The 25727-nt window shown below is 46.6% G+C and overlaps 1 protein-coding gene across 1 annotated transcript in view; it reads right to left on the bottom strand.

Moving 5' to 3' along the window:
* The window catches only part of LOC122568208 (zinc finger protein basonuclin-2-like), a 263015-nt gene that overhangs the window by 210181 nt on the left and 27107 nt on the right, over window positions 1-25727 (bottom strand). The window contains exon 2 of the mRNA XM_043727673.1: window positions 24348-24539. Coding sequence (XP_043583608.1) covers window positions 24348-24539 — 192 coding nt within the window. The remainder of the gene's footprint in view (window positions 1-24347; window positions 24540-25727) is intronic.

The following is a 25727-nucleotide window of genomic DNA, read 5'->3' on the forward strand; positions in this document are numbered from 1 at the left end:
GCGTTCCTGTTTATGGATAGAAACCGAGCTTAACAAAGAAGTCGTTGCGCGACTTCGTTTGCAATTTAATGAAACGTTCGTTACGACCTTACATAATAAAGAAAATTATACCGTGCCCTGTAATAACGTCGAGTTGCCGAGAACAAAGCGGGAAAGGGTGCGCGGAGAAGCACGACCTGCTCTGACAATACGCATTTTTAATATATACGTGTTTTCCGTTTTTTCTTTTTCTCCTCTTGATGAATCGCAGAGAATTAATTCTACGAGTAACCGTTCATCGTAGTAGGGTTCGCAAACAAACATCGTCATCGTCGATAAATACAATAAAATTTCATTACCACTTGCCATTTCCCAGTGGAGGATAGATACAATGGACACAATAGGAGGAAAACATCTGGAAACAGAGGTTTCAGAAAAATTGGAGAAATCGTGAGAAAAGGGCTGGCAGGGTTTTAAAAGCCACTTGGAATTCAAGGGTTTCGGCTTATGAAATAGCGCGGCGGCATGTTTTCTTCGGTGGGTTTTCCATTTTTTCAGGTGGCGGACGGCGAGGCACAAACGACAAAAGGAGCCACCCGCCAACGCTATGAATATTCAACCGGAGTTTTGCATTTATTAAAACAACACAGGTAACCAGAGTTTTATTCATGCCGTTCGCATAATTGCCCCCGTTTATCTGAATACATCTCTATATTTTCGGTATCCCCGTTGACGTTCGAACGTGTTTCGCAAGAAAGTACGTGTTAAAACTTTGAAACAGCCCGGCCCGTTCAAATTACTTTCCCTATCTTTTGTTTCTCTTCGCTGGAAATACTCAGTGAACGGTACTAACGATAAGAAAATTGCGAATTTTCCAGGTACGTACGTCTTTACACGCACCTATGCGTCTGCGAATGTTTCTAGCGTCGAGAGGATTTTGAAATCCGCGAAAGAAACGATCGACGTTGGTTGATCTCGTTGAAGGCTTTAAACACCTGCTATCTTCCTGTTATCCAGACGGATCTTAATAAAGGAAATTATAGTGTCAGTGTAGGCTGTAATTATTTCATTTCTGCGAACACTCGCCGCGAGTAAAATCGATATCGGTAGCGTGGATCTAGCGTAAAAGTGTGTGCGAAGTTTATGCACTCTGAGTATTGCCAAGCCTTATCAAAATAAAGCGTTCTAAGTGGAAATCTTTGACGTAGATCGAGTCCAGAGATTGCAACACTTACGGATTCCAAATACTTTTGACTCTAGAATTTTAGACTTGTTTTTAAACATAGAATTCCGTTTATTTCTCACGAATCGACGGCCAATTACCATTTCCAAGAATTTCCCACACAAACAGGGATAAAGCCTGCCATAAAACGAAATCAAGAATCACTGACCATTCCAAATTACCTACGATATCTATACTGCAAATATTTGCAATCTTATCTACGTAAATCATCTCGTCCGTGAACCCACGGCATTCCGGAGCCGCCATATCTCCCAGGAACGAGTTTATCAGTTCGATAACAAAACGAGAAGAATCGAATGGATAAAAACGGGAACGAAGTTAAAGCGCTAGTTCATAAATCGGTAGGAAATTCGCGGAATGGCGAGCACCGTTTCGAAAACCTTCTCACCGGTAAAAGGGAAGGAAGAAACAGAGGAAGAGCATCGGTGAACGTTCGAGTTTAAGCGAGTGGAAACGCAACAGGCCAGGGAGTCCGGTGAAAGAGGAAAAACGGGACTGCGAGAAATAATCCGTGGCTTATAGCCCAGCAGTAATCGCACTCGCGTGACACACCTATGCGATATATATGCCTTTATATATCGTGTATATACACATGCACATAGAAATCGCCGCGGCTTACGATATTACGAATCGACGAGATCGTCGATGCGATTCCTATCTCTTTGGTCGTTTGCTTTATTCCCACCGACTGAAACCGGCGACCCGTGGATAAGTCTACGCGATCCGGTCATTCACGAAAAAAGAAAGCAAATGCCCTTCGATCGAATCGTATAATACAGTGCGTCCAATGGCGTGCAAACGTCACACAGTAGAAAATTTCGATCTTAGGAAATTCCGTAATTTCTCGTAACAACAACTTGGTGTAACACTGTCGTCAAACTTCCTCTTCGTCAACCCTTCGGATCCACCGATCTGCTCATCCCCTTGCTTCTCGCTAAGAAGCAAAACCTTCGATCAATCTTCCATCAGCATCCAACTTCCTCGAATCTCCGACCGCCTCTTCTACGCTAACCGCCTCTAGATCGGTCGATCATTTTTCACGTTGGCGAGAACGATCGACGGCTCGTTGTTGCGCAACGTGTTCGCGCACGCGTATCAGCCTGACGGTTTAGAAATCGGCGAAACGCCGCGCGCCGTTCGTTTCTCGTGGCATTTAATTCGATAATTAACCGCGCGGGATCAAAGGTTCGTCAAACACGGTACCGGCACGGTAACGAGCATTAATTTAGGCATCTCTCTCGCGGCGAGTCGCGCCGATTCCGCGTCGTTTCCCTGCCGTGAGACCCGTGAGAAAGTCCGCGCGGTGTCGATCGCCCGACCGATAATACCGATGATCGAAATGCATCGGCATGCGAGCGCGTTTCCGCGTCAGCATAAGAACACGCGTCCAGATCGAACGAAAAGCAGAGGAATAGGAAGAAAGAGAAGCTGGTTGCTCAACGATCGTGCGCTACTATACCACCACACCGATTGCTGCCGAACCACTTCCGAAATTGCTCGTTTATAGTCCTGATTGCGTAAACGGAGCGACGATCTCGCGGTGATATTCCGAGAACGTGGAGCGAAATGTGCTCTGAATAATCGTAGAATCGTTTTATCAGGCGTAATAAATATTTAGTAGCGCGAGATGACGAAGTTAAATTCCGCGTAATATAGGCTGCAGTTTAAGAAGAAATACGAATTTCTTTGGAGGTAATTAAAAGGATTAGATTAACTGAATAGGAAAATGTTCGTAGATATTAAAATGGGATTAGAACGATTCTCGATTTCTCAGCAGACGAGAACTTTCGTTTCTGCTGGGCTTTAGCTATACCATTACGCATCGAGGCAGTTTTTCGTAATTGAAAAACTTGTTCTCTACATAATCCTTTTTCCGCTATAACATATCGTTATGCCAGCTAAACTCCTTAAACTCCATTTAAGATCTTTGGCCTCTATCCTATCTTTAATTGACCATTATATCGAGTAAACTCGATGCGACTTCGCGTCGTACGCAAATTATATCCATCGAACCATGCTCGTCTTTCTCCTATGAAATTCCGCGGATCTCGTTTCTTCTCAAAACTATTTAATCTCCTGCGTGTACGTCAAGCTAAAAAGCAACATATCGGAAACAAAAATTCCTTCCAACGATCGTCAGGCGTCGTGAAGGGAGAATTTCGAAGATCCTGCGACACGACTCTCAATCGATCAATTTCCACGGACAAACGTCGCTGCTTCCTGCACCGCAGGTTGGCGCTCCGAATTTCCAAACACCGTGAGATTCCATCGAGACACCGAGAAGGATCGATAAGCCGCTTCTCGTTACGTGGTCGACGTGCAAGAGCATCGTTCGCGAATGAACGGCTCTCCTCGACTCGATTAATTGCAAACGGACAGGCTCACACGCGAATCACGCATCTAAGCGCGATCTAAGCACGTAGCGGGCCGGAAGGGGGCGCAGGTAGCAGAATCAGCTCGTGGAGGAACGTATGACGGCCGATGCCGATGCGGTAATTATCCCAGGAACGAAGAGAAGTGGCGCGGGGCGCTCTCTTCCTCTCTTTTTCCCTCTTCCTGCGGGCCTGACCGGCCGGCTTGGCCAGATGCTCTCCAGTGCACCTAATTACGAGCAAGAACACTAAACTGCAATTAACAAGCCTCCCTGGCCGCGCGCCATTTTGTCTTATTGCCAGCGCGCGCAGTGGCTCGCTTTCTTTTTAGCGGGGCCGCGGACGTGGATGCTGGATCGATGGCTGACCTCGCCGGACGATGGATCGGCAAGGATGCAGAGGAGCAGGAAATCGGTTAGTGAACGAGTCGCACAACTCTGCTTTTCAAAGCGGAACACGCGTTTCACGAAACTTCCGTGCGGACGCGACGCCACGACGTGGTGGACGCTGTCTTTGCGTGGCTGGCGTTTAGACGAACGATGAAAATTTGTTTAATTACACGATGAATACTTTTTCTATTTATTCAGACTCTTCTTCGGTATATTCTTTGTCCGAACGTAAAGAGCACGCAAAAGACGACACTCCGAAGCATCAACTTCTACACGTAGGTAATATCCTAAAATACCGTAGCGGCACATGAGATAGAGGCCAATTCAAATTATGTTGTTTTGCCTCGGAATATCAACATCGTTAGGACATACATAATGTAATAATAAATTATTGAAATGGCCACCACCTTTAAGAAAACTCTACATCTGGACTTTTCAGTTTTCTCAAGCACCGAAGCCATCGACAGCGTACAGACGATAGACTGGGACGAAGGCAGACCATAGACAGTGGACAGGCGACGATGGCTTCCGGGCTTTCAGTTATAAGGTAACACTGCTAGCGCGCGGATCTGGACCAGCTTAAATTATATTCCTACTTGTACTTACACTTCTGTATTAAAATATATTTTCTACTTTACAATTTATCCACGCGTTCCTCTGTTCATACATCTAATAACCTCAATATAGATATGTGGCGGCACTCGACAACAAAATACCACCGGACGATACCAACTAGTGTCGAACGACGGCAGCGCAGTGGTTAGCGCCTTATGTTACGAACGTTCGGCACTCGAGTTCAAATCCCGGCGACCGGAGTCCGATTTTTCTTCCACGACACAAAAAAATGAAAAGAAAATCAGCAATACACCAGTAGCAGAACCTGTCTCGGCCTCTACACGAGCAGTAGCACTGTCGCCCCAACAACTACAACTAACACTTTACACCTCAAATAAACTCCGGGCAAAACAATGTCGCCGCTACGTGCAACCGTCGAACGAAGACGAATTTGAATTTTCCGGTACTGCCTTGATCAGTACAAATAGACGGCCATGTCCTCCAAAAGTCAGTGAGTCAGTCGTGTGCGAATCAATATCATCAGTTAGTCTCGAACGACCTTACTAGCGATTTGTACACTGTATTTAGGGAATATTGTCTGTACTTATTTATTTATTTATTATTTTAAAATATATTTGACGGTTTTCGATATGAAGACATCTCGTCATTTAAACCGCACGACCAACCAACCTCTACAATACATTCGAGAAACAATATACCGATTTACGAATCCCACGCGTCCTCAAACGCGATAGTAAATAACTGCCTTTTCTCACAAAAGCACCATACGTTACCATTTAATAACTTAACCCGAAGCGATCGCAAAGAAACGCTGGCTGGTCACTGGAAAATGACTCACGGCACCGTATACCATGGAATTGTGATAACGGGCAACAGCGTACCGTGGTTTCCGCGTCCGCGGTAAAAGGTAAGTCACGATAGAGGCCCATTGTTTCTCTCGCGACAGCGAAAAATGCTAATATACGGCCGGGGTGGCGCAGGTGTGAAGTCGCATATTTAAACATCTTATTATATCCTTGGTTATCCGATCGGCTAATGTAAGAGCGCATTAATTTCCACCCACAGAGTCAAACAATGACCTAGGCTGGAACACGCGGTGAAGTGCTCATTAAAAGCCGGGTGGTACCGTTTCTCCGTATGCTCGATCAGATCGTACTTTCGATCCTTTCTCCTTCGTTCTTTCTCCGATCGATAACGATCGAGAACCGATCTACCGCTCGTCTTGCATACGATTTGGAGAAGTAGAAAAGAGGATCGTCGAGAGATTATCACAGACGCGTGGGTAAAGCGACGTTCGGAATCGTTGATCGAATATTTAGGTAAATTTCGTTCGAAATTGAACAGCTTTGAAACTTTTCGTTCGCGTTCGAACGAATCAAACGGAATAATCGTTCCGTTTTTCCTTGCCATGACATATCAACATTAACTATAAAAAGCGTTGCTGCGGTGAGTTCTAGTCGACGATACGACGAAGACTGTTACGTCTCTGAAGCGAGGATACTGTTCTGAGCCATGAATGAATGTCTGTCCTAGATGTAAGCCAGATTCGTTAGAATTCTGAATGAATACTCCTTTGACACAGCAGACCTCTGAATGAATCCTATTATCGAAGACTGTAATTATCGTTGAAAAACGAAAATATCCTCGCTCGTAACGGAATATCGGAAAAATTTCAAAATTTTCTTAAAACAGCCTCGTCGACTTTTCCTTTACTTCCTCTTTTTCGAATATAAATTCGAATATAAAATCTCGAGCTTATCGGCACAAATCTCGTTCGCCTCCTTTTCCGAAAAAGAGAGAAGCAACGTTACACGTTCACGAAAGTGGTTTCCACTCACCGGCCAGAGAAAGAAAACGTCCGCCGTTGGTAGTCGCTTACCTGCGACAGAAAGAGAAGGAGAAAAAATCGGCGAGGTCGTTACAAAAGCGTTGCACGATGCTAAACACCTCGGTTCGACGTATCGTTTTAATTACCAGGCAATTAACACCGTCGCCGTGCCTCCGCCGCGGCTATAATTCTTCGTCGCGTTTCGAAACGAGACGACTCTCGACCAGCCGGTGCGGCATAAATTCTAAAATATTATTCACCGTTGCTTCCTCCTCACCGCGGAAATTTATCTGCTCGATCACCGAAGGGAACATTAGAGGCGCGCGCATTCGCGAGCGCTCGTCAAAATCCAGGAGAAATTCCGACGCGAGTCGAGCGCGCGGCGACTATTAAATCGTGTTTAAGTTAATGGTTCCCACGAGAGGTGTCAGCCCCGGCTTGATTGATCGATCGAAGGAATAAAACAAAACCGAGCTCGGGTTTCCCTTTTTTTTTTCTTTCGCTGCTTTTAACGGACACTTCGCGGAGGAAGGGCGGTAGAAGCGAATGAAATCGTTGATTTCCTATGGATGGGGAAATTAAACGGACGAAAGTGGGAAGAGAGGAACGTGGAAAAGTACGTAAAACTAGCATTCAACGTTGAGTAAAACTTGCGTAAAACGTACAATTCACAGCATCGGTCGTTTCTTCGTTATGTACAGTTTGTGGCACGTCCGATCACCGAGAACACGAAAATGCCTTGGGACGCGTGTCGCGCCTTCTCGAACGCTGCGGGACGATGACGATTCTCCGGGAGTCGTTACCGCACGGTCGTTCGCGTTAATCTTTACGAAAGAGCCGAACGATCCAGCGGCTGTTGGGTCGCCACGGCTAATGCCCGGAGATCTATTAAGCCGTCCGTGAGCGGCGTAACGCGCGCTTGCTGCGCGATTAAATTAAAGAATTACGGGGAACGAGGTCTGATGCTTGTGAAAAATCGCGAGCTCCGAGCGGCTGGCGTTGAAGTATGCTCGAGGCGCGCCGGATCGGCAACCGGGATCGAGAACTCGGTGTCCACGAGAATTTCGAACGCTTTAACGCCGACCGAGGGAATGGAAATTCCGATCGAAAGATAGAAACTTTTAGCGCTGCGTCCAGACCAGCCGGATTCCTAGACGAATTAAACGTCGAAACGTAAAATTGACCAAAATTGAAATAAAAGTCCAAGATTCTTAGTCTCTATTTTCATAGCCGTTGCTCAACATCGAACAGCTCCATTCTACTTACTCGTAACGATCTTCCGACGACGTTGAACGCTGGTGAAAGAAGTCGTAACGATATTTGCACGACGAACGCGTAACGAAGCTACGTGATTAACAGGGCCGAGAAAACGCGAGACAGGCGACGAGTATTTGTCAGCGGGACACGCGGGAAAAATGAGATCGGTCGGGTCGTCGGTTTACGCGCACGAAGCGACTGGAGCGACCAGTTCGACAGTCCTGGACGATCGTGGACGGACAGCTCAGGCCACGTGCAATTTAGCGTGGCGTCATTACTCTTCGCGCGTCCCCTCGTTCAACGGGACAGAGTCTAATTGCGTCGAGCCATGGAAAAAAGAATTTGACGGAGCTCGTTAAGCGCCCCGCGGTATCCCCAGCCCCAGGGCAATGGGGCTCCTCTGGTGCTGCTTCGACGCCAAGCGTCTATCAGCAACGATGATGCCTTTCCCACGCGGATGCTCGGATTCGCTTTTGATTCTTGAAGAATCGTCATCGCGACGAATTATCTTATTTGTTATGGATAGATGAATAAATTCGTTGATACTACGTACGTTTCGTAACGAAGGTATCGATGTTCGCGGCTGATAGAATTTGAAAAAACCAACAGGCTTTTCAAGGTGAAAGGAGGAATTTCGTCGGAAGATGTGTGTCAGTGCACGATCTACGTTGGAAATACACGGGAAACATAGGGGAGCGATAATGAATATCAATTTTTCAACTCGTTGAACTTGTACACAACGCTATACTTACAGTAGTTACGGTAATAAACAGGTAAGAAGTGATACTCGCATTGATACGCTTTCGTATTGATCGATCGATAGAGGTGTCAGTTACGGTGTGTGAATAATAACGCGATCGCAGATCCGGATCAAGATACGTGGCGCCATTTTAAAACGATATATAACACATGAAAGTGATATCTTAAGTATAAGTATAATAATGATAAAACGAAACACGCGTCACTCGTTTAAAATTAGATATGACGCTAACGATCGTGCTGTTCGAGTCCCATCGCTAGCGCCTAAAATGGATCAGATTTAAATCGGGAAACTGACATGCTGCACTTCCTACTCGATAAGATAGCAATAGTTAAAGACAGTTTATATACACGAAAGACGATAGCTCGAGAAAATGATCCTAAATAAAATTGCGGATGATTGGACGCAAAGTTCTGCAGAATTCTTGAAAATATTAGGTTGTCGGAAAAGTTTCTTTCGTTTTGTGAGGAAATAATAGACGCACAACGTTTTTTGTTTTGTATTATTTGTCCAATTACGTACGATCCATTTTCTTCTGTTCAGATAAACAGCGCGATATTTCACAGACTTGGTTTCACGTATGTATGAAGCTGCACTGTTGTAAAGAACACGTTAGCGAAAGAAAGATACTTTTCGGACAACCTAATACTTACATTTAGAAAGCGACACGCAAAAGAATCTTCGAAAATTCCTACACTAAAATCCCCAACTCTTAATTCCAATCGATTCCATACATCGTTGGACTTTCTGCAATTCTTTCAACAGCCGTATCCTCCGGCCGAACAAACGAAATCGACTGCGACGTGGAAAGGTAATATTCTCATGACGCGGCAAGTGACGCAGGTTACGCTTGCTCGGAGGAGAACAATGCCGGCATTGTAGCGAATAGTCAAAGGGCGAGGAAATCAGGAATCCCCGGTAGGTCTTCAACGGGGATCGATCCCACGGGCTGATCGCGGAAAAGGTCGCTCGCCAGCCCGCGTGCGTTCCACCTCCGTCGAATCTGTCCGCGTTAACGAATAGAAGAACCACGCCCTGCGTCTTCCACCAGCGTACACCTGCGCCTTCGCCGCATCCTCCCTTGTACCTCGTTAAAGACAAACGCCGAACTGGCCCGCGGCCAGCCCCCATCTCGCTCTTTCTCTCTTTCACTCTTTCTGCTCTTTCTCGCCACGTAGGCGGTACGATAGATATGGATTGCGCCGATCCACCTCCGGCCGTGTTGTTTTTGCAAACCGATACGCTAATTTGCGTATTGTTCGCTGTTCGCGAATGATCGGAACGCGTCCCGCCGCGCCGAGTAGCGGCGTTTCTTCTTTCAAGCTGTTCGAATCGACGAGAAATGCCTGTTGGCGATCTTATCGGTCACGTATCGTAGCTCACCTGTGACTGACACTCGCTTCGAGGGATGGTTCTCATTGTCTTCGAAGCTGGGAACCGATCTGCGAATTTTCCTACACAATGAACCACGATGCAACGATGCAGCACCGGTTCTCGTTTGGTCGAACGCTTGACATTCTCGCAACATTCTAATCGCAGGTTGAATTTCGTTGCGACTCCGTGTATCGTCCATGGACTAAACTGGATTATCCGATACGGCTCACCCGGTATTACTCGCGCTTTTTCTAGGTCGTTTTTTCTAGATACGGCCGTCTTTCATTAGAAGCAAGCCAATTAGCCGCGCCGCGACTCGAGACCAGGGCCCGGAGGAAGTCGTGCGGCGCGACGACCGCCGAAGAAATTCACGATAATTGATATTTAGGATATTATACCGCCAGGAAACGTGTAATCAGCGAATAACTGTATCCGCCAATAAGCGCAACTCTCGAGTCGCGAGCGGCGTCGCTGCGCTAGCCGTTTCCAACCTTGTTAGAGAAATGACCATACGCACGGTGTATCTAATGTACCGGCGACTAATGTACAGGGATCGAAGGAAACTGCTCTTTGCTCTGTAAACGAACGTGTGATTAATTTTACGTAAATGAGAAGATGGCCGATGATCTTAATTTCTAGACTCAATGCCACGCTGCAGGATGTGGTTGTTCGAGATACCGGACAGATTTGAAGATAATAAGATTTCGGATCACATCGACGTTTTGGAATAAAACGTACGACAAATGTCGGAACGACCTGATTACCACAGAGTCCAATTAACGGAGGAATCGAATAAAACGTAACGTAGATGAGACAGATCGATGCGACTGACAGAGAAATTCGACCTGTGAAAATTTAATTCGTTAAGAGGAACGGTCAACGACCGACGGTGCTTCGTTAGAATTCCACGCAGACTATTTGGGTAATAAAAAGCTTGAAACCCCGTTTCGAGGGGATGTAGCGAGAATGTAGCCTTTGGCTTAAAAAAAACACCGGGAAAAGAAGGAGGGAAAGAAGGAAACGGTCCCCATCGATATCCTCGAGGTTCTCCGGATAGTCCTCCTTAAGTTTCCACACGACAGCCAACGCCGAGCTCGAGTGTCTTGAAAGCGCAAACGTTTCGATAGCTCGATAAAAGTTTACAAACTCCTGCCTCCTCGCTTCGTCGAGTATCATCGATACCCGATGGAAATCCTTTTAAATTCCTCGAAGAAGCCGAGGAAAAAAGATACGAACGATATCGAGGGTCGATCGACGCCCTCTCGATGCCACGAGTCGAATACCCACTCCTCCGGTTTCTGTAATTCGCGATTCCAATAAACATCGATGTCAGTTGTTTGCCTTCTTATTTCCTTGTCTCGCCCTTTCTGTCGATAAGAAAGGAAATTTTTCGTAGAGACATATTTATTTCAATCAGATTCGTTACTCTATTCTAAAAAATTCTGAAGCTCAGGTAATTTTAAGGCTACCCTGTCGCTGATTTCGATATTCTAACGCGTTTAATCTGGCAAATTTACGATAATCACCGTGCAAGAATTCCATTTTTCTCGCAAAATGCTCACCGTATCTGGACAGATCGCAATGAAAGGATCTAGCCAACATACGCGACAGATTTTCCCGTTGATTTTCTACGATGACCAACGACGAGACGAATCTTCGTCGGTCGTTCGCAAAGCGGCGAAAAAAGGGACGAAGAGGGAAATATGAAACGGGACGTGCTGCTCGTGCTGGTCCCGAGGGCCGGCACGAAACAATGAACTCTGTAATTTTCTCGAGCGACCAGGATCCCAGGCACCCTTTTCGCGCGCCACCACGTAGCCCAGGGCTGCCAGCTTTTCTGCCGGATACGAGCGTTTGCGAGCTGATCGCCACGGAATTGAGCTATCAGCCATCCATCGATCACGCCAGGACCCAGAATTTCGGAACTTTCTTTGGACGTTGCAGTGTAAGAAAAAGTTCTTATTGTTGAGATATGTATAATTTTCTGTGCTAGACTAAGTTAAACGCGCAGTAAGAATACTTGTATGCGAGTATCAGTGTGTAGAAGTGTGTGTATGCGCGACGTCTCGAAAACAGATGAAGGTAAACAGTTCAGTCCTTAGAAGCATCTGGAAGGACAGTCTGGTAAATATTGGGTATAGAAGAAAGTGCTGAGACGCGTACAGTTATGTATCGATAAATATAATAGAGATCATCCATTAAGTAAATATATAATTATTCAAACATTAATTAAAGGTGTAAATTTTGTGTTCCCATAACATTATTTCGGCTTCAAGGATCCAAAATCCTCAACACTTATACAAACGGATGAATTGGCAAAAGACAATTTTGAAACATACCGGCTTCTTAACGATCTTCGTCGATACGGGAGACACGAAATCTTTGAACTTTCGAATCTTCGAAATTTCAAGAAATGGTTGCATGAAATTAACCTTAGATAAGATGATATCTCTTGGTAAAATATCGAAACATCCCGTCGAATGTTGCGAGTAAACGCGGCAAAGCTGAAACGTCGCGTATATGTGCGCGGCGAAATTTCGAAATCCGGTCGGACCAAACCCATCGTCCTGCTACAAGTGACGTTTACAGCGCTCAGCCTGGCACCTCCACCATCGACGCGAAACCGATACGAAAATATTTTCCATCGAGAACGCGAGGCTGTCTACGATTTTTACATCGCTCCCACCTTTCGTTGTTTCCCGTGCTCAATTTTCGGGAACAAATCAATCGACGGATCCCGTAACCGAGTGTGGAGGCCCTCGACGCGTATTAAACGCCCGTTACACCGACGAATCTATTTCTATAAAACCGGGCGATATTTTATTCCCCTGGTAAAAAATTCGGCTCCGAGCGCCCAGCAAATAAATCAAGGGGCTGGGATACACAACCCGGCTCACCCCCTTCGAACTACGAACCGACGCCGCGAGTTTCGCCAGCGCAGATACGATTAAGGTTTCACGATGAAAAAATCTCGTGCGAAAACCCATGTGAAAATCTATGGCCATCGTTCCGATGCTTTTCATCGCAGCCGCGACGAGTCACGAATGCGATTTTTCCGCTGCACCGATTAAAATTCTGCTGGATATTTGCTCGGAGCGTCGGGTTCGTTTCTTCGTGCGATAAATATCATTGATAAATATAAATGACAGATGTACGTAGAAAGACGCGTCGTTAAAGTGAGCTGTGGTGTTTAATTCGCGTGGTGTCAAACGCAAAATTATGATACAATATCGAATGAAGAATCGATAATGAAAGCTTCATGGAAGAATCTGTAAGTTACTGCGATCTACGAATCTGTAAGACATGCTGCAAAACAACAGAGGTAGGACGAAGAAAGGCAGAATAAAAAATGACAGAATCCTCGGTATATCGATACCGGAGGAGGCCTAAGAGGTAACTGGAGGCTGTGTGCGTCGAGCTCTCGTCCACACGGACGCGAAGTCACGACCTACTAATGAATGATTATGCTACAATTTGCCCCGGGACGGCAGCTCTGGTAATTTATTAAATTACAGTGATTCATGGCCGGGCTCCGGGCATCCGGTAGTCGCGCGTCCTCGTCCGCGGGTATCCCTCCCGCTCTCCTTCGCTTTTCGATTTCGATTACCAGAGATATCGCGGTCGATTAGCCGCGCGACCATTAAACGAATCCCGGCGACGCTGCAGGGAAACTCGGTCTCCGTTCTCATCCGGGACGCGTGCACGTGAATTTTAATCGCAACTTCGACACCAGATACGCAGGATCTTTTCTTCGTCGTGTTAGGATTCTTCAGGCTGCCCCCTACTCACAATCGCCGTCGTTTGCTTGTAAATCGTTGAAAACGTCTATAATCTGTAAGATTGTTTGCTCTACGAGGTAAAAAGTATCTTCTAGAAGGAACAGAAAATCATTAACGAACATAATCGAAGGTAAGGTTTAATCAGTTAACGGACGACTCGCAAAAGATCATTTATCTCGAAGAGGAGAGCGTGCATGCGGGAATACGCGCGTGTTGCTAGTACGCGAGGCCCTAAATGAAAATACCAAGAGCGGTAAAAATCGATTTCAATCCACTAACGATCGAAACGCAGCTTACCGTTCCAAAGCAAGGGAGAGAAGAAAGGAAGGTTAATCCGTGAGAAGAGCCACGTTCGACTAACTACAGGAAGGAGGATGGAAGAAGATGGAAAAAGACGGAAGACGAGGCAGAGGGAAGGGCGAAAGAGTAGAAAGAGCGTACTCGCGAGAAAAGAGAGCACGAGGCTTCGATTTGGTCTGGCACAGTGGCGGGAGAGATCGGGATGAAGTGAAACAGAGAAAAAGAAGAAGAAACAGAGGAGAGGGAGAGATACACGAAAGAGAAGAGCGAAGCAGACGGGGAATCGCATTATTATTACGGGGGTATTTACGGGAATTCGCGACGGAATCGTTGCGTGTCCGGTGCCGATGCAGTCATAAACAAGGGGCCATTAATTTAGCCAGGAAGAATGCCCAATATCCTTCGAAAGCTTTTGCGGCGATGCACCGATAGGCAGCTAACGCGCGGATAAAATAAGTTTAGGGCCGTGAAATTGGCAGTAATTTTACAAGCCATAACGATCTACTAAATCTGTAAAATAATTAAGGGCGCAGATGTTCCCCCGTCCGGAGTGCCAGCTAACGTACCCTACTCCCGCGCCCTCGCTACTGCACACGGACGTCTGTCTCTTCCCTTATTGTTGGCCGTCCTCTGTTCTCTCCTTTTTTCCTTCGACCATTTTGCGATTCGTCCGCGGTTCGTTATCTTCCTAACTGGCCGCCTTCGTTTGTACCGATCGGCGTCCTTTGCAGTTTGTTCGGCGAACCGACGACATGCATATTTATAAAAAGAAGGAAACGAAGGTGGAGGATGTCTCGTTTCAAAGGTCTCCAGATTGAAACAAGATTGGATTACGTTTCTTCGTTAAATATTAGCGATATATATCTTTCTGCTGACTTCGAAATTAAAGCGAGATTCAAATTTTCATCGATTCTCTGTTAAACCGCTGCCTCTTCTCTAATCGCGAATCATCTTAAACCTAATCCCAATGGTGGAAGAGTGATTTCGTGTTTCGCGAAGGAAATCAATCTGGACGACTGGAAAAACCACCAGCCCTCCCCACTTGCTGATTCTCGCCCACGACACTAAACATCTCGTCTCTAAATTGATCGCAATCATTTGCAGGTAACAAGACGCAATCTCAGAGTGGCAGTTAGCGAGGCTTCACGTTTTTCCGCGGATTAAAGCCGAGAATCTTGCCCAGGCGCAAATTTCATATGTAATGGGACGACAACGAGTTATCCGCCGCGGAATATAATTTTATCTGTAAAAGAAGCACCGTGACCACTTTCCGCGTTCCTCCTCCCGGCCTTCCATCGGGGATAATCAGGAAATTCTAACGGAAATCGCGAGGACAAGGTGAAATCGGTCGCTGTGTCGCGTCGCGGCGTCCATTATCGTAGTAGCGGAATCTCGTTACAACGCCAACGAAATTCCAAACTAACATCGTACAATAACGCGCAATATAATCGCAAAATATTTCTACAAACGTTCGAATATTTTCGCGAGCCGCTGCACCTGCGAAATTCAGGAAATCTCCAATCTACCTGTAAACGTTCCTCTAATTCTATCGAACTGTAACATTCCGCCTCTTCATCGTCCACCAATTTCTCACCGATCTCTGCCACGTCGAGGCCCATAAGTCCACCGGTGCCGCTTGTTTTTTTCGCAGCACGCACGGCGTATTATTAATGGTGTCACGTAGGCCGGTACGTACATACCGTCTCATCATGGACAGTAACCCAAGGCGCAGGTAGATGGCGAGATTCCGCGGCGAGAGGCCCTCTTTCCGCTGATAAGGAACGAGGATACCCGGCGAAATTACGGGGGTCGTAGCAAATTTAATAAAGCCCGAATTAAGCCGCGCATGCCGTTAGGCTAACAGCGTTTTTCCTCCGCATGCCACCGCGCTCGCTCTCGTTCGACCGCTTTCTCTTCGCTGCCGAAACTGTCAGAAAGGATCCGCGTGCTGCCACGATCCCGTTCAATTACGCAACGAGCCGCCCCCCTTGTCTTATTATTACCCGCGACCTCGATCAGGCCAAGACGAGAAAAAGGTTATTAGCTAAATGCGGCGGGCTTTTCGTCCGAGGCTTATCGGTGCATAAACATAGTTGCACGTGACCACAATGCTAAAACGGTCTGTCACGCGATACTCCTCAATTTCTAGTGGCCCTCGCGCGATCGAACGTGTTGCAAACGTAGCGTCGATTCGGCGCCTTTCTTCGAGCGCGACGATACATCGCGAAAGTTGAAGCTCGAGGACAGTTTTCGACCTGTGGGACGCAATGGAAGTGACGCGCCAAGAGACAGCCGAGTCTGAGAAGCGATTTAAAGGTAACTACGGAGCAGAAAACGCATTAAATCGTCTACGGGAAATGGACGGTCGTTTCAGTAATCACTTCCCGAAATTAAGCTAACGTTAAGCGTCCGTTCCTCTTTGTTCACTAGCGCGCGTCCCTTCTATTCGTTCGACCTTTTTCAAACAGTTATATGAAAAAAGCGCAACACTGCTTGGTTGCTGTGGCACGTAAGACTGGAAACGATGGAGACGTTTTATACGTATGGTCCGAGTCGCTAATTACTCAATTACTCACTCAAGTGTCACGTTCCGCGCTGTCCTCGCAATTCGGAGAGCCCGTTTCCCTTTAAAAGCACCGCTTCGAACGTACGCTGGGTTCTGGGCGGTCGAGAATCCGGATTTTTCCAAGCTACGTACTCTCAACGGAACGTACAATTAGCTTAGAACGACCACACGCGAGCCTCGTAAAAGCGACGTCGGTCTTCGCTGCGTTCTCGTGGCAATCAGCGCGTTTCTTCGCGCTGCGCTGCGCGACGCGATTAAACGCACAAGGTACGAGCCACGCACGGAGACAAACGGCAAAAACCACGCAAGACTAACGATTCGCGACTACCGCGCTTTAATATCCGCGCTCGTAAATTCGGCTTGTCCTTGATCGCGCACAACTGTACTTCAAAGCTGTACGAGGAAAAATTAAAAAATAATGTTTAAAACACCGTTGGTTAACTGGCCAGCTACCGAGCGATCGATACGTAGGCGTGGTCGATCTCGTAGATAGGACATCGTCGTAATCGAGCAGCAAATACCGGCCAGCTAATAATCAATGGCAAATGGCTAGTCACGATCGTCGGCGTGTGTCTCATTAGGAGGAAGCTATCGAACGCGAGGCAAAAAGGAATAGCAAACAGAATGGTCGGCGAAAAACAGCTGGAAGACGGAAATGAGCGTAGGAATACGAAATCCCGTGTCGAAACGTTCTTTCGTACCCTTTATCTGCGGTTCTCGGAAATAATTAACGAACCACGATGAAGTGTCTTCCAGCAATGAAAACATCGTTCATAAAGTCCATGAAGGGACTTGTTCACGAAGCGGCGCGGCGACATCCAACGCTCGACGAAATGACTTATTAGCGTGGCGGCGCGGCGCGGTGGGAGAAAAAAGGACAACAAGATCGAGAGATTATTAGTCGCCGGTTGTTCGTCGTTCGAACGATGACGGCGTTGATCGCCAGAGTCTAGGCTGATTGTGCCGGCTGATGAACGCTGAAGAAGGACGTTGAACCGGCCGCGGCCGCATTGACTGATGTGCGTACTCGCCGCGACGACGTCGATTCAAACTTTCAGGAACTGGTCGGGAATAAAAGGAGCGAGGATGAATGAAAGACGTTCGTCGTGGGCTTCGGACGAAGGATGCTGGACTTGTTCGAAGGATTTTTCTTCGGAAATGAAAGCTGTTCGTGACGTGAATGTCACGGTTTCTCGAGAAACAGGTAGACGAAGGCGATGCGACAGACCGAACATTGTGAATGAAGCGACGCGAAATTACAAAGAATCTTCGATAGCTCGAGTCGGATGACAACGACGATGTTTCGGTCAGAGTCACGAAACGTTGTTAAAACTTGGCGCGATAGAACGCCGCGTATGTTTACCAGCGCGTATTTGAAAAATCGAACGCTGAATATCAGAAAACTCAATGCTTAATCAATCTCTACTAAGATTCTTGATTAATCTCAAGTATCACGGTATACGTAATGCCGAGTTCGTTAAGAGGTCGAATCGCGAAGACCGTGACGGATTCAGCTATCAACGTCAACTAAAATCGACTCTAATTGGAAGTTAATTCAATGAAGGACGCTGGAAGCTGCGCACGCGTAACTCAGAGACAGAAATTTCGATGACTGCCACCGACGTATGGTAGTCAGTGAAATCGGTACCAGCCGGAACTCGTTCGGTCGATTTACGGTACCGCGTCGAAGATTGCTTATTAGGAGGCCTCGTAACTATGAAATAGAAAGAGCAGTGACAATTTGATAGATTGTGCTTTTTGTCGAGCGACTCGTCGTTAGGGCTGGCACCGGCAAAATTATTGGCTTTTTTGCCGGCGACCGGTCGAATAACTAATAAGGTAGACACTGTCGTTGCTCGAGAGGTTCTTGGTCGTGGTGCGACCATGAAAAAGCAGATTACGTGACCGGACACATTTTGCCGGGGGAAAAAGCTGAATTTATTATAGTCGATGAGTGGAAAAGTTGACTGTTGATCGACGAAATAAAATCATAAAATTTCAAAGAAGAACTAAATGTGATTGCACTGTACTTTGTACGTGATAAAGTGGAAAGTCAAATGGACGTGAGATGCATTTTTTGCCATCTTTCGAAAATCAAATCTCTCGGTTCTTACGTTATGGTTGAAGTTTCATAGATGGAAAAAGTAGTATATACACCAAAGAAAAGAGAAAGCGAGAGAGAGAGAGAGAGAGAGAGAGAGAGAGAACGAGGTATCGTATGGAAGTATCGACGGTCGCGCGTGCGTAATGTCGGTGCAGGCGAATCAACGAGCGCGCTAAATTTAGCAGCGGTTCCGCGGCCGTAGGAGCGGGATTAACAGGGCAGACGGGCGAGTCGGTGAATTAAGGCTGATCCGTATCGCGAGGACAGGGCAAGTTTGATACGAAGGGCAGCGCGGGCCGCGGGTGCAAACGATCTAATTAAACGTCGGCGCAATTAGCTTCCGCCCCGCTCGCTCCACGGCCCCTACCGATACGACAGTCCGACGAAACTTTTCGAAACGCTAATTACTTCGTTTCTACTTACTTTGCCCGTTTTCGAACGCGAAGGAACATCCCCCAAACCGAGTGCAGTCCCCCTCGTGTGTTGCATCGTTCCGATCTCCGTTGTCGATCGGTTAGAATCGTGCACGAACAACGCTCTCCGCCTTCGAATTTAACGAGACTTTGACTGGTCGAAAGTCGTAGGGTGTGGTCGAGAAGGAAACTCTTTTCAACGAAATAAATATGTTGCGGCAATTTCCTCGATAAATGTTTCTTTCAAAGATAAATTTCGTTAACTAATTTTCGCGGGAAAGAAAATATTATTCTATGGTCTCTGTCTACGGTGACTAAAAATTACCTCGACAAATATTACACCGAAATCTCAGCAGAACTTCAAGCCTCGATACGCAAACACTTACTCGGTGCCAGCACGCTGTTGGAGGACATGGAAGCGCTTTAAAGATCGGACAAGATGTAAATGTAAGCTCGATGTAACGGCGTTCCAATCGAATAAATTCTTGCCCCCGGGGCCGATTCGATTTTTCGCGGTGAATCGAAACGGAATATAAAACGCGACGCGACGCAAAGATGGCTCGTAATCCGCGCGTAAAAAAATACGGAAGCGGCGATCGGCGCCGACCGGCGAAATATTTTCGTAATAACCGTAATTAGAGATCGCGTCGCTGGCCACGGAGCTCGGTGAAAAGTGGCCGGCAGGCAGGTAAAAAAAATGGCCAGCAAAAAGTCATCGTCATTAGCGGTTGGTCACCGGTCGCCTTGATGCCTCGTCACCGCGTCGGCCCCTCTTTGAATCTCTCCTCGCGACCGGTAAACGGTTACAGTTAATGATTAGTTAATGATTTTTTTTTCTCCCCCTTCCACGCTCCCTTATTACGGACCATGTTTCTTGGTCGTCGGTAGCGGGATTCCATTCGGTCCATGCCACTGTACGTCGTCGAGTTGCTCTCCATGAAATTGTAATTGACATCGTGTAACGTGAATTTAAGCGGTAATTAGGCGACTGCCGGACTGAGAGGAGGCGAACGGGTAGCGAGACGCGTAGAGATCGGATCTTGTCGATCGAAGAGCATGTTTTTCGTACGTGTAAAAATATTATTGGTGTATTATCGGAAAAAGTATAACGATAAAAGCAGTAACAGGCGTAAGATTAGAGAGATTCACAAGGTGATTTCATGTTATGGAAAAAGAGGTTCTAAAACTCGAGAAAAAAGCGCAGCACCGCTTTACAAGTTTAGCCAGCCATGGTTCGCAATCACCTATGCGCTTTCACCTGCTCTTATTATTATTAGATTACAAACTGAAAGCGGCTCCATCTTCCTTATCTGTCTCCTCCTCTGCCAGGCGGAAACGGCCGGCCGTTTCTTCGCGGTGGATCGCAAAATTCGCTCGACAGCTAATATATTATTCATTACCATACGTGTTGGCTTACGTAAGCGGTAGCGTTATTGATGCAGTTCGCGGCAGAGATTAGCTTCCTTTATCATGCACTTTCTACGCGTCAACTGCAATTAGCTACCGCTGAAACGAGCCGGTCGTTGGGCAATATCGAATTTATATACCGTGCGATGCCACTTTTCGCAACTCCACCGATCGCGTGGGCGTTGCTCGCCAGAACGAGCGCGAAGCACCCGCTGTTCACCGATTACTAATTACACGATTCGTTACGTACTCTCGGCGCCAATAAAATTCTTCTTCCTCTTATTCCCCTCGACAGTCTGCGGATTGTCGAGCATCGAGTTTGGAAGTGTTTGAATAGCTAGCAGTAAAATAAGGAATAAGTGACCTAACGTAAAACTAGCCTACGACCAAACGATACCTGTTGAAGATTAAGTACGAGAGATCGGACGGGAAAAAGGAACGAAGAAGCCAGCAGCGTGAAACGTAGAGATGAAATTTAAGGGGGCGCGACCGGCGTGGCAGGACGGCAAATTGAAGACGAGTTAAAACGAAGACGAGTCGATAGGCTCGACGGAGGTTTCGAGGAACGGATGATTTGTCCATAAACCCGTTAATGCACGCGTTTCACGCGAGCGAAATCGAAACGGGCCGAAGAAACGCGTTCGACGTAAATCGTCTTACTTACTTGCTCGCTAATAAACGACTGCGCCAGGGATAAACACCAGATGCATAGACGCTGGTAAATGGATTATCTGGAAAAATAAAAGCGGCAAACCATGGGTACCTAGTCGGTGGTTCGCTCATAAACGCACGAACGCCAACGAATAATGACCCCGCCGATAAGTGCACCCTACGTCGCGCATCCTCACTTCCGATGCAACGATCTATCTATGCGAGGAATCTTTATCTTCGTATTTAATTGTTGCAACTGAGGATAAGCGAACGCGAGACATTAAGAGGCGGACAGTCTATTTTTCGTCCGAGTACCGAATTATTTTCAACGCGCTTCTAATTTATTACGCGTTGAGAGAGTATCGGCAAATCTTGAAAAATCATTCTCCGCGAGTGTGCTTTTCGTTCTCAACCGAGAACAGAGTCGAAGCCCAACCCAGTTTCTAGAACCATCCTATACGGTCCAGCAACGAGCAAAAATATCTAAACAAACGCAATACAAATACGCCGATTAAGCACGGGCATGTACCGCGAAGACAAGTTCAGCTGATACGTCAAAATTACCTGAGAGCCGAACGTTGCGCAATAAGCAGCGAGTTCCCATAAATCAATGGCAAATTAGAGTCGAGATAGAAACGATCGCGGTTATAAAAGGTGGCCGTGCAAGTACGCGGCGAACTGAACGAAAGATCATGCGTGTCGGCCTTTATACGTAGGTACTCGCACAGATACGCAGAAAGGTTAAAGATCGATCACACACGAAGCGTTTCGACTTAAAAGCGATCGAGCCGAAGTTTTTCCAAAATAAATTGGCCGCGCTATCGATTACATTCGCACGCGATTCCTAAACATCCAATATTTACTTACAATGGCCACCGTACCGATGAACCGGTGAAACCCACCATTTTAACTTTCAATTACGGTCGCGAGAACGAATATAAATAAAACACAGGCAACCGTGGTCCATCAAAAAACAATTAATCTGGAAGGCAATTATTTGCTGGATCAGACTGGAGGTTTAACATTAATCAAACTCGAGGAGCGGATACGAGATGCACGCGCTTCCCTTTTGCTAGAAGAGAGAGCACGCGCTTTTTTTTTTCTATCAGATTAATGGGAGTCAGCGATTTAAATTAAGCCAGAAAAGCTAATACCATTAGTGAAAATTGAACTGTGATAGCCGATGTCCATGTAATGGCAATATCATTGCTAATCGTACATTTAGCCGCCACTAACTGTTTATAGTTAGAGATTCTTTTCATCTACTTACTTTTAATAGGAAAGTTAATTTCACGATTTTTTACATGTCCATCGCAGAAAGGTGTTCCACTTTCTCCAATCTAATTTTTTTTGTTTTATTCTTTTAAATTATTCTCTAACGGGTGTGCAACATCTATCACGAGTCTCCAACGACATTTTCAAACGATCGACCCTGCTGACCCTCGTATCAACGCAACGTTACCAACGATTTCAGTCTCGATCAACCGAGCGTCGATCACGCGTTCACCAGCAGCGAACTCCGCTCCAAACGACTTTTTCCAGAAAAGCATCGCTGCCATTCTTCCAGCGTAGAAAGACAGGCGGGCGCGATCTCGTTCGAGTTCTCCGGCTTTCGTTCTTCACGTGGGTAGCCGGATATAAATTATTCTTCGGCTCGGCGTTGCGGTGCATTTAATTGTGACAACGAGATTGATCGCTGCCGCGACTGCTCGCTCCGTACGCGCCATTAATATCGCGGGACACGATTTACGCGGCGGGATAATAATAATCGAGAAACAAAAGTGCGCGGCGCATTGAATACACCCCGGTGCCACGGTGTGGCATTATTAAGCATTATATTTAAATCATTTGTTGCAGGCGCATCGCCGCTAACGAGGGGCTACGACAGCGCCCTAACGAGCCACGCACGCCCACGCGGTTTCATCGTTTCAGGGGAAGCGTTGCGTCGCGTCGTTTCGATCTTGACAAATGACTCGAACGCCCCCTTAGACCGACGATCGGGGCCTTCGCTTCCGCGAACTCGTCTCTCCACCGTGTCCACCGTTTTGTCACAAAACTGTAAATTGAATATCGATCGACAGCGGCTCTCTGTGTCATGTCGTCGCCCATTAAATCGAACCCCCTGGTTCCGAGACTCGGAAATGAGTTCCGTGGTCGAGCGACGAGGGCGACGCGATCCCCGTTGCCAATCGAACCATATAGGTAGCGAAGCTTCTTTCCACGCGTCAAAGTTACGCGCTGAGACGTACGTACACTTTTGAAACTGGTAATTCGACGATGAGAAGAACTGTCGTGCAATTGTCAACTTCGTAGCAAGAAACATAACCGCGCAATTAGACCTATCATCGCGCTTCTCGCAACGAATGCCAAAGCCATTTCCACTGCAGCTACCGTCGCGCCGTAAATAGAGAAATTCCGTCGGCGAAGCGTTTCTCAGGAAGCCATATCTTGCTTTCCTGAAACGCAAGCGTCACGCTGCTCGTGGTACGCGGTGGCATAAAAATGACGATAGCCTCGGCACGCGCATTTTGCAAAAATAGCCGGCAATCAATCAGCCGATAATTTCAACGCAGGTGACAGCGTTGCCCGATGGGAATTTTAATAACGACATCGTAACGAGACTCGCTCGCTTCTTCTTCTTGGCCGTCATGGGCAGCCTATTATCGATCACAGGATCGCGCTCAATGCAACGTTTCAATCTATCCGCTCGCGGTCCCTCTTCGACAACTTAATTTCCCGTTCGACTGTGCGCAACCTGCGCGACATCCATGCTCATCGCGTCTGCGCGCATATTTTATTTTTAAAGCGTCCTGCGCGGGGAGAATATTCAAAGAGGTGGCGAAGACCGTGTTGCATGTTACATACGGCTGATTAAGTGTAAAACGAAGGATTCGTATCGCGTTCGCATCCGAATTTCTTCCATGTCACCTGCTTGCGCGTACAAAAATGTCCTCGTGAAATTAGTAATTCCGAGTTACGCGTCGCCTGAGAAAATTGCATGTCGATGCTCGTGGCGATTACTGGCCCGTTTACGCCAGCGATTTTCATGATATCGCGAGTGTTGCAGCTTGGTTATTCTACCGCGGTGTGTTTTACGTGTAAAAGATGCATCGAGGTCGAGGTACGTTTAAAACATATACGGTAGAACGATTGTAAGTTGATTTCTTCTCGATTAAAATTCGCAGAGCGGAGCGTTCTTTGTGCATAAGTATTAACTTTTCCTCTTTTCTAATCAATGGTAAAGTTCTAGCAATTTTGGAGGAAAAGGTTGATCGCTGAATGTCGAGCATTTTGAATATTCGTGTACGAATATTGAGAAACGCGGAGGGGATTTTGTGGTTCGTCTTACCGTGCATATCGTCGGTGTTTGTCCATGAATTTTACTGCTATCGAGAAAATCAGGAGCCTTGAGAGCCTCCGATTGCGAGTGGGTCCTGGAGTACAAAGGCGACGAAGTAGGAACACTGCTGGCGTTCGATACGTGACTGGTGGGTAGTGATGTACCGAGAGGAAAATCTGGCCGATAAAACCACGTTGGCCACTGCAACATTAATTCCACTTATTAATACGCAATACAATTATTTACATTGCTTAGCTGTACTCTAAAGAACAACGTAATCAGACTCTAGAATATTATATTTAGATTCGTGTCAGCGTTGCCGGAATATCAAATCTCGAATATCAAAGCACATCCTGATAAGGCACGAGTCACAAACAGTGTCACCATTCAGATCCCAAAGTCATAAACAGTCGTTAAATCTCGTCGTAAGTTTTCGTAACATTAACATCGGTGTGACAAAAAATGCTGATTTATTTCGAAAAACCGACAACCTATCGACTGGCCACTCGAAAGTCCATAATTACGGCCGAAAGTTGAAAGAATAAAAGAAAGAAAAACGAAGCTCGTCGAAAAAAGGGCATAATTCAGGCAACCATCCTTGTCGTTTTACGTGACAATTTATCGCGAAGATAAGAGTGAAAACTACGTAGAAAGATGGTAGACTTTATCGAACTCTTTCAGACGATCGACGGATCTTCCAAACTGGCTTTTCCACGGAGTTAGCCCGTTTGTCTGTCGTCGAACAGATTTCTCGGACAAAAAACGCGCGGGCGTCGCGCGTGTTCGGCGAGATAAAGCTCTTGCCCGTAGAACGAAGAGCAGGCATTAGTGTCACCGACTGAATATGAACCTCCCCAAGATAGATGACACATGCCCCTGACCCTGTAAGAAGCGCACTCGCTTCGAGGTCACCGGTATGCGTGTGGTCCATTGTAAGTGTTCTTATAAAGGAGCCCGGGATGAGGTGGGAGGCGGAGGATGAAAAGAAGCCACGGTGTTCCGTTCACCGTAGTACGTAAAGACCTTTTGATCGTCCTGCCGCGGACGACACGAATTCCACGCGATTATTCCCATTGACGCACCTCGACAAAATGGCCGCGTAGCGCGATCAGAACGAGATACAACGTCGCGCCAAGTGGTCGTCTTTTGTCGAGGATCGCCTCGATCGAAGTCGCGTTTTACGTTTTTCAAATGGTAGAGTATCAAAAGGGGAATCGAGGAGTTTTTTTATCAATTTTTGGATAATCAGAGTCCTTGTAGTCTTAAGAGGATCTTACGATTCAGAAGGAATTAATTTGCATTTTCTGCTGTTTGCACCATATTCTGTATTAATATCTTTTATTATTAATACCTTCTCGAGCATTCATCGGCAGAAAATAGCAAAGTGTT

Source organism: Bombus pyrosoma, linkage group LG6 (assembly GCF_014825855.1).
Source record: "Bombus pyrosoma isolate SC7728 linkage group LG6, ASM1482585v1, whole genome shotgun sequence".
Classification (NCBI taxonomy): domain Eukaryota; kingdom Metazoa; phylum Arthropoda; class Insecta; order Hymenoptera; family Apidae; genus Bombus; species Bombus pyrosoma.